This window comes from Magnolia sinica, chromosome 4 (assembly GCF_029962835.1).
Source record: "Magnolia sinica isolate HGM2019 chromosome 4, MsV1, whole genome shotgun sequence".
Classification (NCBI taxonomy): domain Eukaryota; kingdom Viridiplantae; phylum Streptophyta; class Magnoliopsida; order Magnoliales; family Magnoliaceae; genus Magnolia; species Magnolia sinica.
Window position 1 is genome coordinate 32,431,526 of NC_080576.1, and position 13,276 is coordinate 32,444,801.

General features: G+C 37.9%; 1 protein-coding gene and 1 long non-coding RNA gene across 7 annotated transcripts in view; both read right to left on the bottom strand.

Moving 5' to 3' along the window:
• Positions 1 to 908: 908 nt before the first annotated feature.
• LOC131242975 (uncharacterized) overlaps positions 909 to 13,276 on the bottom strand; it is an 87,293-nt gene continuing 74,925 nt past the window's right edge. For 4 of the 6 annotated variants that reach the window (XM_058241997.1, XM_058241998.1, XM_058241994.1 and 1 more), the window contains 3 exons: positions 8,069 to 8,554; positions 2,848 to 2,886; positions 909 to 1,306 (listed from right to left, as the gene is read on the bottom strand). In XM_058241997.1, coding sequence (XP_058097980.1) covers positions 1,118 to 1,306; positions 2,848 to 2,886; positions 8,069 to 8,554 — 714 coding nt within the window. In that variant the 3' untranslated portion in view covers positions 909 to 1,117. The remainder of the gene's footprint in view (positions 1,307 to 2,847; positions 2,887 to 8,068; positions 8,555 to 13,276) is intronic. The other 2 variants (XM_058241995.1, XM_058241996.1) reach the window with 2 other exon arrangements.
• Positions 7,306 to 8,062, bottom strand: LOC131242976 (uncharacterized). Its single transcript, XR_009169792.1, has 2 exons — positions 7,608 to 8,062; positions 7,306 to 7,455 (listed from the first exon to the last, which is right to left on the bottom strand). It is a non-coding gene; the product is annotated as an uncharacterized LOC131242976 (long non-coding RNA).

Consider the following 13,276-nt stretch of genomic DNA (forward strand, 5'->3'; position numbering starts at 1 on the left):
GGTGAAGTAACACCACCATCTCCAATCATTAATCGGGTCCAGCCATTCTTGGACTCCCCACTGGTCGAGTCAACCTATCTGACCCGAGGTTCTAAAAGATGGATGTTTCTGATCAATTAGAAAGGAAATGTAGAATCATCAATCTAATCCATCCATCAAGATGTCATGAGCCCTTCAAAGAATAGCTCATCATCAACATTCTCAAAGCCTTGTCCCAGCAAACAAAGACTAGCCCATAAGAAGAAGAAGAAGAAGAAGAAGAAGAAAATTAGCTCATGCCCAACCAGCAACAAGCCATCAAGCCCAGGTTTTGGAATTTCCAACCTCTGAGTGGAAAGTGGAAAATAGCATCCCAGGGCTGGAACAGCCAAATGCTGAAAATCAAAATGGATCGTGCTTTGTGGCAGATCCAAATGATAGAAGACAAGGCGTGGAAGGGCATCAAATGCCTAAAATTCAGAGCAGACCACATCATTAATGTCAAAATACTCTCGATAAGAGCCTGACCATATTTATGCTCCCCATGAACTATCAGTCTATAGAGAAATGGAAAAGAATCACTTCCATGGTGTGCCGTAAAGGCCGTTACGGGGCCATAACATAACGGTGGCAACCGTTACGCGTTACAGGGTTGTAACTGCCGTAATAGCCATTATGAAAATAAAAAATAAAAAAATCCGTAATTGCCGTTAACGGCACGTTACGTCCCCTGTGAAGGCCATACCAGCCCTATAATTGTCTGTTATGGGGCAGATACAGGTTTTCCATACTTTTTAATCAATATTACGGGGCAAATACAGGTTTTTCAGGATTTTTTTTTTAATAAAAAAAAGAGATCGCGACCTGTATCGTAAAGGTAACGGTGGTGGCCATTACGGCCACCGTTACCATTACAAAACACCTTGATCACTTCCTTGCAATGAAAACACGAAGCAATTTCCATAAAAGAAGAACATTGACATCAACTTACAAGGAAAGATGAAATGCTGTGGAGGATTCAAGGTCACTCAGAGCAAGAGTCACTCCCTTGCAATGAAAAACACAGAAATTTCCAAAAAAGAACATTGACATCAACTTACAAAGAAAGATGAAATGCTGCAGAGGATTCAAGGCCACTCTAAAGAAGGGACGTAGACATTGGGTTAGCGAAAAAATGCTTTCGGAACACCGATGCGGGTCTGCTTCCGAGCTGGCTTCTGACTAGGCTTCCAAGTATAGCTGGGGGGTTGCTGGATGTAGTTTGATGCATTTCCCTCACAGTGAGGTGATTGTCTAAAACCAACAGTTCCAACAGCTTTCTGCAGCTCTGGAAAAACGTTTGAAGCAATGTATCAGAAAATCCGCTCAAGCATTGTTATATATGAAAAATCATCTATGATAAAAGTAATAATAGATGAAAAGAAAAGAAGCAGTGTAATAAAATTTTGAAATAAATTGCAAAATAAACATGATAGACTGTAATGGTGTTGGCAGCACTGATGGCTACTAACGAAATCATTGGCAAGTAGCCCAACAAAATTTTCTAGGTGATTGTTTTGGGCAATTGTCTTCTTTTTACTTTTTTCCCTTTTCTCATAAATTTTTTTATTAGGGAAATGAGTTTACTATAAAGATGGTGAAATAAGTAGAATGTAACCATTATGGAAACAATGGATAAGAGGAACTAGAAACTCAAAAAGAAATGAGAGAGAGCCTTACTTGCCTAGATATAGCTAGACATTATTTTGCTTACAGTAAGGGACAGCTTCCACGGTTCCTTTTTCCAGCATGATACCCATGACATGGTAACACTGGATTTGAAAATAATTTCCATTTTGATCATTTATTTTTTAATTGATCTAATCCATTTTAGAACAAACCACCTGATAACGCACTTTACTTGGCCTAAAAAAGTAATCATTCTTGATAAAGTTGGTTGATTAAGACAATTGTATCATTTAGGAACCATAAAGCACCTTTGGATGCATACGGTTCAAAAAATAAAAATGATTCTTCTTTTAATAGAGGCAATGGATCAGTGGATCACTCAGACATTTCAGATGTGACTCGTCTATGTCGACTCTGATCATACCCAATCAGCCCTGATCAGGTTAAACAGCACGAGTCACCTAGATGAGCCAACCCCCAACTAGGCAAGTTGCAATTCAACTCAAGACTGGACGAGTCAGCCCAACTCGCTGAGTCTTAAACCCATGAATGTGTCGGGTTGGTCCACAGGTCAATGGGCCCAACCTAATTTTGAGGCCGGGTTTGGGCCAAGCTAAGTGGGTAGCGGGTTGGGTTTGGGCTGGAAATATTGTCTGCTTTAAGTAAATGGGTCTGGTTTAATTTGAGCACTACCCAACTGATCCACCCATATAGGCTATATTAATATGTTGGGCTGGATGACGCAGCTCATAACCCGAAACAAAATAACGATAGCAAACATACATATATACATATATGCATATACGTGTGTATTCAATAACTGGGTCAGGCTGGGCATAACTTGAGTCCCAAATTCCATTCTTAAACCTGAATTAGGTCATGCTGGGCTAAATGTTTCGGGTTACACTATGGGGTTGAGCCAGAATTCTTGGCTTGTTTAGTAAATGGGTCAGGCTTGGCTAACAATGACTAGACCCAAATCCAACCCATTGCTACCCTAACCTTTTCTTTTAATCATCAGCAAAAGGAATACACGGGAAAAAAAAAAAAAAAAAATAGGCAAAAGAAAATTAATGAAAGAAAGAAAAAGGCAAAATATCAATGGGCCACAATACCAAGTAAAAAGATGCTAAGTGCCATGCAAAAAGGTGTTGGAGACATTTTACTGCTTTTCTTTTTCATAGGAATAAGGCAAAATACCTGAGGATTCAAAACATCCATTCGATTGATAATATTGTCCTGTCAGCACCACAAAAAGAAACTATTAGAGTAACCCCAATGATAACTCATCTTTCCCCAAGAATAAGTGTTTTCGTCAAGTATGTTTATAGACTAACTCAAGGTATGGCCATTGATAGTGTAATGGCAGAACAGGATTCATGCGGCTTACCCCAATTAATTGGGATAAGGCTTAGATGATGATGTGATTATTACGTTTATAATGTTGAGTTCCTCAGGAGTAAGGGCAGTTCTTGAATATAAGAAAATTCTTGGCTAATTGTCCTCAGCAATTTCATTGTGAATTTAAAGAAGAGGAATGTTCACATGTGCACCATTTTTTTCTTTAAAGGTAACCAGTGTTCGAGATATCGGTATCACGTTATGTATCACACCCTTGGGATACAAATACGTATCAGTTATCGCATAGGATATATCAGTTGTATCGCGTAATGTATCGTTGATGTTGGAAACATGGGGAAACATTGCAATTTGGTCAATTTCTTCAATGAAATTTCAGTGATTGTTAACAAAGACACCAATACACACTTACAAATCAAAATATTACAAAAAACAAGTGCACATAATAGGTTTATTTTGTATGGGGTCCTAATCTATGCGTTGCCTAACTCAATTGATGCAAGTATATTCAAAGTTTATTCATATAATTTATAAATATAAGAAGACGTGCGGAAACGCAAGCAATACATTCAAAAGCAAAAGAAGAATCACTAAATCAGGTTACATACATGTTTGATTTTTTGTTTGGACACAAAGATTGCAACCAATTTGCGAGAAATTGAGATTTATTATTTTTTTTTCAATTTTTTACAACTCGGTCCTTCTCCTCCAAATCTCAAAATCGAAGCTCCCAATTCATGATTTTTCATGCAAACTGAAAATGACCCATCCACTACTTCACCAGAAACTAAGAAGCATCGAACTATGGGAATATTCGCATGCATCCAATGTTTTGAGTATCGGTATGATCGTATCGTTCCATGTAATGATGATAAGGGATATAAAAACACATCATTATCACCAATATCATTGGATTCATCGCTGATACTCAAAAAAAAATATTGTTCTCTGGGGGAAACATTAGGAAAATGTTGTGAAAAATGTGAAATTTTTCAATGAAACTTTGGGAGATGTTAAAAGCACATGTTTACCCATTTAGTAACAAAATATTGCAAAAAAATAATTATACATAATAAGTTTCCATTTTATAGGGGCCTTTAACCATGTGCTCTTGAAACAAATTTGTACAAGATAAATATGAAAATTTGTAGCCTATTAGTAGATCGGCCAACACTCATCAATATATAAAATTTCCACATTAATTAACAGACAAAATACATTTTCCAATATAAAAATGGAGAAATTAACTTCTCCCCAATTTTCATTTTCCACTTAAATGAAAATCATGCATAGACATGGATTTCCATAGCAATCCATGTTGACATTTGAAATAAATAAATAAATAATTTTGTATAGATTTTTCATCACCTTTTTCGTCACTTTAGAGTTAAGGCCCGTCTCCACTTTGAGTTGAGATTTCTCCCCCAAATGTAATATTTGATTCAATAAAAACCAAAATTATACCACCCTCCCCCCCCCCTAAAAAAAAAAAGGAATTTGTCTGGGCTTTTGGGATTTTCGCATATTTATGAATATTTCCTTGGTATCGAGGATATTATCGCTAGTATCGGGGATCTTATCGATGGCAATACCAATACTAGGGAACTTTTAGAAGGGTCTTATCAAAAGATCGGTGACATCGATAGTGTTACCATATTATCGAAAATATCGGCAATAATTTGAAAGTTTTTTAAATGCCAACAATTTCAGTATCACTGACTCGGTGATACCGATAATACTGGATATATTATCAATAATATCACTCATATTTGAAACACTACGTGCGCTTCAATGGAGGTGAGATACCATCCATCTTGCATCCATGTGCTCAACTCAACATGTGTAAAAAATTCGAGCTATCCAAAAGAGGTACCCTACCATGATTTCATAAAGAGCAGCTGATGAGTGAATCGACCTCATTTTTTATTCAGGTAATCATTGTAGCGGGGCTCAACAAAGCCTTGGATTTCACGTGATACATTGGCAGAAAGTAACTCCCATTGATGCGTATGTTGCAATTACATGTAAATAATATTGTTAATTAAGTTTTATCACTATAATATCCTTTTCTACAAGGTAGCAACAAATATTATTAAAAAAAAAAAAAAAAGTAATATGTGGCTCCAGTTCAGTGCCTTTTCAATTAAAGTTCTTGTTACCCTTCAAAAGATAAAAAGAAAAATAAAACATATATTTATTTTTTTTAAAGGACAAACATTTTCACTTTCTTGATATACTAAAGGCAAAGAAAGCTTTAACTTCATACTGATTTTAGGCTTAGTTTTGCAAACTTTGCGCTGAATGGAGAGGAGTGAAGTTACATCTAAGTTGAAAGACTGCAGAATTCCTAGTATCATTAGTAATGAGTGCCCAAAGTTATGAACTAAAGGAAGATTTTGCATTGATAAAAATTACATTTGCAAAAAAGTGAAATTTTAGGAGTTAATCAGGGAGAAAGTGGTAGTGCCTTGGCAGGTACTTTGGACTTCAGGCAGGGAAATTGCCGTTCACTTCCTCGGGCTTTGGTCATGTGTGGAACTCAACAAAACAATTGTGTGATATTGTGGTTGAGAGAATAGAGAAAAAGTTGACAGCATGGAAAGGTTGATATTTGTTGCTCAAGGGCAGATCACACAACAAATCAACTTTGTTAACGTGACGATTTTATTTCATGTCGCACTTCCATTAATGGTTAGGGTGGTAACTAGACTAGAGAGACTGCAAAGAGATTCCTTATGGAAGGGATTTGAAGAAAGACACAAATACGATCTTGTGGAATGAGAAGTCTGTATGCCAAAAAGGCAGGGCAGGTAGGGAACAAAACATTGAAATTTATGAATAAGGCTCTCCAAGCAAGTGGCTTGGAGGTTTTGGGAGGAGGCTAATTTGTTGAGGTGGGTAATCATCACTTCCAAATATGGTGAGCATGAGGGTGGGTACACTTGGGCAACATCCTAGTATAGGGCCTCTGGAATTTAGAAGGCGGTGTTCAAGGTGGAAGAATGACTCTATAAAAGGATGGTCCTTACCATAGGGGGTCTCAGATTACATTCCGGGAGAAAATTTGGTGTGGTAATGTTCCTCTAAATCAAAACTTCATGTTGTACCATTGGCTAGTTCCAACTGAAGAAGTAAATTTCGGACAATGTTATTCCTTATCTAACAGCCAATTGTCTGGGCACTGCAGTTCAGAAGGGGTGAAAAGGATGATGAAATTAGGGAATTACAAGATTTTAGAAGCATCTGAATGGGACAACTCCCCAGCTTGGAGGTTGTTATCGGCAAAAGAGAAGATTAGAGAGGTCTGGAAGTGTTGGGGCCAAGTCCTTCTATGAGGTGTGGTGAGAGGATGACAAGTAAGGGAGGCCCCACCCATGCTTTTGATCTTATCCGGGACCTTCAAGAGTGGTTGCATTTGGCTGGCTCGTTGGCAAGGATAAGGTGCTGACCATGGACCAAGAAAGCAACAGATGTATTGCTTGTGAAATGCAGTGGATCATCTTTCCTGTATTACACTTTTCCAAGGGCTGTATGGCTTCAAGTTGGAACTTTCTAGGATGGCATGGATACGCTTAGGACAATCAGAGCTTTCTTTGATGCTTGGAATTGGGAAGGTTTGGAAAGAGGGTAGGGCAAAGTGGCAATTAACTTTTACCAGTAATTTGGAAAAAGCACAATATAGAACATTTAGAAGCAAAGAGGAATCTCTGGACAACGTCTTCCAAAGAATTAAATGGAAAGTGATTGAATGGACTGTGTGCTTAAAGGAGTTTTCAGGGAGTCGTAAAAGTAATCTTCAAGGAATGCATTCTTTTGCATTAGGGTAGGGGCGAATCCTCATCATCTATGCTCCCTGCGTTTGTAGTTTCTTTTTGTGTTTTTATCATTAACAACTTCCAGGAAAAACAAAAGTAGCGAGTGTGTGAATCCCTCAACACCATAACAATATTCAGCAACTCTTACTAAGGAACTGAATGAAGGGTTCTGTGATTGCTTCTGGTACAAGGAAAAAACTGCAAATATTCGGTTCCTTAGCTTAAGTAACCAAGCTGATATATTCCTCAGATGCAAACCAATTTCCAAATCCGAACTCATACAGAAATATGAGAAAACGATAATGATTTGCAATTAACTAACCAGCCATAAAATCTGATTACACGATAGACAAATGAATGAAATGATCAAATAGTCAGCAATGAATTGGCAGAGCATAATTTGATCAGATAATTTGTCTTATTAAAACTTTTTCCAGCTAACAAATGCAGTTTTTATATATATATATTAAAATAATAATAATAATAATAATAATTGCAACTGCTGTCCAAACAAGTACAATCTCGTAAATGGCTATTAACACCACAAACCATGGATTGTTGCATTTTAGCAATGGATCCAGGCCGTCCAATTAGCATTACCTCTTTGGTGAACCAAAGATATCAGATCCATCACCTTTTTTTTTTCTTTTTTTCTTTTTTTTTAACACACCCCACACACTCACGCTAGTGGAATTTCACCACCTATGGATACTCGAACCCTTGACCGGGTGGTGAAACTCCTGGGAGTCTACCACCCGAGCAAGAGTAAGGATCCAGATCCATCACCTGTTTTGGACAGAAAAGATCGTTAAGTTGTCCAGAAAAAAAAAAAAAAAAAAAGCTATCAATTGAATGGCTATAAAAGAACCGGTCACTGCATTTGTTGTCGATTGGTCATCCATGAGGCGGGCAACTATAGGGTTGATGCCATTTTATAAATGATACTGGACAGTGGATCAAGCCTTTTGTCTAAAACATAACTTCCTTGACAATGGTCTTTCCAGGCACTGTCAGGTTGCAGTTAGTCATAAACTCAAATGATCAACTTTGGTCAGGGGCAGGCAAGAGGCAATTAGGAAGGAAGATGTTGGTAATTTTGAAGATCAAGTTGCATGTATTCATTTTTACTCTAAGAAACATCTCTTATGCAACAAGAAACAGAAGGAAAACCGCCTGAAAAGAGAGAACAAAAAAGGGAGAAGAAAAATCGAGATATTTTCCATGAACATGTAAGTCATATAATCTACCTCTGATATACCCGGATTTTGCATCACAGCTCCAAGAATGTTACGTGTAAGGCCCCTGTAAAGGACTGTATTTGTGCTGCCATCCCCATTCAACCATGGTAATATAGGCCTAAATGTAGGCAAGTCATCTGAAGATGTGCGACTCTCTCTCTCAACCCCTTCTGAGGAACAAGCTTCCTCCATATAATTTTCAAGCTTGTCATCCCCTGCATTGGTCTGAGCTTTGCCATCGGGTTGATCGCCCTCTTCAGGAAAATCCAGAATGGTTACTTTATGCCCGTCACAGAGGTTCATAGTAGTCTGCTGTAAAGTGTTGCTGTCTTCATGACTTTCTTGGAGAAGTGTCTGAAAGCGCTCATTATTCATCACCTGAGACTTAAAGCAGGAGGCTGGCTTTGCATCTTGATAGTGACCAGTGATTGAACTAAGCAAATATTTAGGTCCATATGAAGCATCAAGTGCACGGACACAATCATAAGCATTAACCTGAATAGGAATCACTCTCAGCAATTTGGCAACATATCATAAAGTTCAAGTATAAAAAGCTGCAGAAGATACATGGTGATTGCATAGTTTTTCATCATTTGGAATAAGTTAAGATCTCTATTATCTGTGATTGCATTACACACTAGTGCTTCTTTTTCTTTTCTTTATTATTTTATTTTATTTTTTTGGACAAATGACAAATTTTATTTAGAATAAACTCAAAGATATGTTGCAACAGTGGCTGATAGCTATCATAAAAAGACGAAGCAGAAACCCCTTGTCCCACTAATCTATTCACCATGTCATCGGATTCACAATGAACGTGAAGAATAGAAACCAATGTCATTAACTAGATCTCAAATCACCTCAAAAATATTCAAAAATCTCCATGGAAGCAAACTCTCCATTGATACCCAAGAGATGGTACATTGAGAATCTCCTGCAAGTACAAGCTTGCCAAGATGACATAAAAATCCCAAGTCCTACTTATAGCACCCCTTGCTTCTGCTTGAATCTTTTTCATCTGTGGTCCAGAGAACACCTATCTAATACTGCCTGCCCATATCATCTTGCACCACACCAGTTCTTACTTCTGACCATCCCCAGTTTGCGAAATGAACTACCATCAAATTTTTGTTTTGAAATTCATTGGTTCTTTGTAATAGACACTATTACTTATCTTCTTGACCTTCCTACACTACTATTCTCCAATTATATTCAGGACATCTTGGAAAGAGATACTCCTGGATCTGTCTTTCACCAAAGCCCACTTATGACAGCCACTTTAATTTTCTCCACTCCATAGAAATGGACCTCTCATCTCTGATGATATTTCTTTTTGATCTTTCTGTGTAGCAAAAGGAATGATTCTCCAAAGAATTATTCCTACTTCGAACAGGTCTACTTCATCAATTCTCAAAGAACTCACAGATCGTGTTTGAAATTTTTTAACTCAGTCTAAAAAGGATCAACCAACATAAATGACTATACAAACCATAATGGGTGGAGAGGTAATTAATTGTTTCCTCATCTCCTATGCAAAATGGTAGCCCTACTAGCAAGCCTTACCATCTTATTCTTCAAATGGTTACATCTGATAGTTTTACCCACGAGAAGGTCTCAAGTCCAACCAGTTGGACCATAAGTTACAGTCCACCCAGCGGATAGCTTCTAACCTTTCATGTACATGCAACATCCAATCTGTCCAATAGGTTGGTCCCATCATGAGGATCGCCTTGTGAAGAAATCAATCACATCCATTCATCGAGTGAACCACACTTGTATTTTCTTATTTATCAATGGTTATGCATTGTTTTCTATGGTGTGGCCTACCTGATAAGAGGATTTGGCTGGTTTTTGCACAAGGTGATACTTGTGTTGGGGCCAACTCATTAGATAGGTTGGATGTGCACATGATAGGTTAGAATTTATTCGCTGGGTGGACTGTAAATCATGGTCCAACTGGTAGACTTGAGACCTTCTCTTTATCCACTAACATCTCTGGCAAAATGCTTCCACCTTTGGCAGAACGGGGGCTCCCCACAGTTAGGCAGTTGTAGGGGGGTCACTAATCATAGGAAAGGCATCCCAAGGATTCGCATCGAAAATATCCGATGTATCGTGGAATGTATTGCTGTTTTTGGGAAACATTGGGAAATTGGTTATTTTTTGAATGAAACTACAGGGAATGTAAAAGAGGACATCAATACACGCTTAGAAATCAAAAGACTACCAAAAAAAAACAAGTGCACAAAATAAGTTTACTTTGTATAGGGTTCTAAACAACACGCTGGCTAATAGAAATAATGGAACTACATTCAAATCAGTCCATATAATTTATAAATATAAGAAGACATGAATGAAAATACAACAAATTAATTATCTTTGAAAATTGCATACTTGGCATACAAGTAATTAAAATTAAATTGTTCAAATTATGTCTCGTAACCAAAAAATTAGGTTTAATTCCTCATACGATGATGAGATAAGTGGACATTTACTGGACAATTAAGAATGAAAAATATCCAATGGTCCTGTTTCAACAAACAAGTGTCCATGAATCAAAGGACAAGATCGTTCAAACGTCTAATTTTGGGATCATGTCTTAGCGACAATGGGTTCCACAATTAAATTGGTTTATTTTGAGTTAATATCTAGCATGTGTAAAAATTTTAGTGCATGCCTAACAAATACATTGCGAGTGTGGGATCCACAATTTAATTAGCTTAAGTGGGTTAATATATATGCCGCTTAAATCCATTTCTAAGTGCTTATGCAACAACCCTAAATACACAACCAGAGTATCAAATACCCCAGCTTTTAAAGAGGTCTAAGGTCCAACCGGATGGATCACAACTTATGGTCCACCCAACAAATAACTTCTAACATCTCATGTGCGTTTGATATCTCACCCATCCAATAAGTTAGCCCCATCACGAGGATCACCTTGTGCAAAATTCTGCCACATCCACTTATTGAGTGGGCCACACTTGTATTGTGCTATTTATCAATGGCTAAAATTATTTTCTGTAGTGTGCCCACCAGATTAGTATATGGGGCTGATATTTGCAATAGTTGATCCCGATGGTGGGACTGACCTATTGAAAGTGTTTGATGTTATGTACACGATAGTTGCAAATTATCCACTTAGCAGACCATTACTTGTGGTCCAATCAGCTGGATTGAGACCTCCCTTTTAAATGGATGAAAGACGCTGCTGCAGGCCTTTACTTTGAAAAGATTGCCATGCAGGGAGGGAGGGAGGGAGAGAGAGAGGGAAGGAGGGGAAGGAGAGGAAAAAAAAGGAAGAGAGAGAGAGAGAGAGAGAGAGAGAGAGAGAGAGAGAGAGTAGCCAACGAGGGGGAGGGGGAGAGAAAGGTACGTCTTTTTTTCTTCTTCTTATTTTCGATTTTTTTTTTTTTCCAAATGCAATTTTGAGTCCCTTTTTCGAAGGGTTCTGTCGATATTGCAGCTTATCAATGGTAATATTGTGGATACTATTTAAAATGTGAAGGCTGACATGCGATATATTTTGATATCGGCGATATGTATCGATATCGCATGATATTATTGGCGATACCCAGTATTCCCGCAACTATTCATCGGTTTCGTATCACAGCCCTCCAATACTGATAATATTGACCGATATATTGCCCGAAATCGCTGATATAGCAAACATTGGGTGGAACAAGTGTGTGAAACCATGCCATTTGTCTGGTGGGATCAACAATGCACATGCCATGCACAAAGAACACATCACTCCATTAATCAGTTGACCCATAAACGATGTTGAATACACAATTTTTTCTCAATTCAATATTTTACATGAAATATCTTTTCTATTTTTCGAATTATGAAATATAGTTATATGTTTTAAATAATTGTTAGTGACCTAGTATTAACTTTCAAGTCAAGTTTTTAGCCGATTCTTTGAGCAGTCTACTCGATGGCATTTCAAGAGGAGTCATTCAGATTCCAAACCATTCTAATAACCAAAAACAGTTCATATACACAGAATTAAATGCTTTGGCACCCAACTCCATGTCCTCCCAAAACCTAAAAAATGATAAATAAATAAATGCAACCCTATCCCTACACCAATAATTTGCTCCCATGATTTTTCCCCAAAGTGCATTAGGTTCGTCATGGATCTCTATAACTACTTCCTCGGAAAGAGTTTACTACCTTTTGTCTTATGCTTCTAATTCCATCACCACCATCTACTTTAGGTTTGCCGAAACAAATCATACTTACGCTTCTACTGTTGGAAATTTCACACAGACACATGCACATGTACACACACGCACACGCACACATAAGGGGAAATAGTACTATGAGGTCGACCTCATGGGAACTTCCCATGAGGTCGAGCTGTGTGGGCCCCACCGTAATGTGTGTCAAACATCTACCCCATCAATCAGATGCACCATCCTATGATAAGCCACGGACTTAAAATTCAAGTCAATCCATGACTTAGGTGGGCCACACCACATGCAACAGTCGAGAGGGGTTACCCTCCCATTAAAACATTCATAATCATTTATTGAACCCACCGAGATATGTTTCACAAATCCAGCCCATTCATTGTGTGTCCCACTTGGATGAGGGGTCAGGCCAAGTTTCGGCCGCATCCAAAACTAAGGTGGGCCCAACCAAATACTTTTATATGTTTTAGGCATGTCTTCACATGGTTTTAGATGGTATGGCCCACCTGAGTTCCATATACGGTTGATTTTTGGGATATCCCATAACCTAAAAAAGACCCATCAACTGCACGGTGTTGATGTTCGACACACATCGCGGTGGGGCCCACGCAACTCGACCTCATAGTACCATTTCCCACGTGTGTGCGTGTGTGTATGTGTGTGTGTGTGTTGTTGTCAAAATGTTTATTACATTGCAAATCGTTATAGGTGTTGAATCATATCAAATCACCAATCGTATTGTAAATCGTAAGATTTTCTTTGATTTTTCTTAAAAATCGTTACCTGAAAAATATACATAAATTACATAAATTAAAAAATAAAACTCATCAATTGGAAACAATAGAAGGGCACTCAATTTTATGGAGAGAGAGCGAGCGGGGGAGCCCCTAATTTGAGTGGGACCTTCTCCTCTCTCTGACAAGTATATCCTTTAAGTAGCAAAAGAAAAAGTACCTAACAAATCCTAATTTATAAAACAAAAGATAATAAGGGAATAAGAGCTACGTGGACCTAGGTG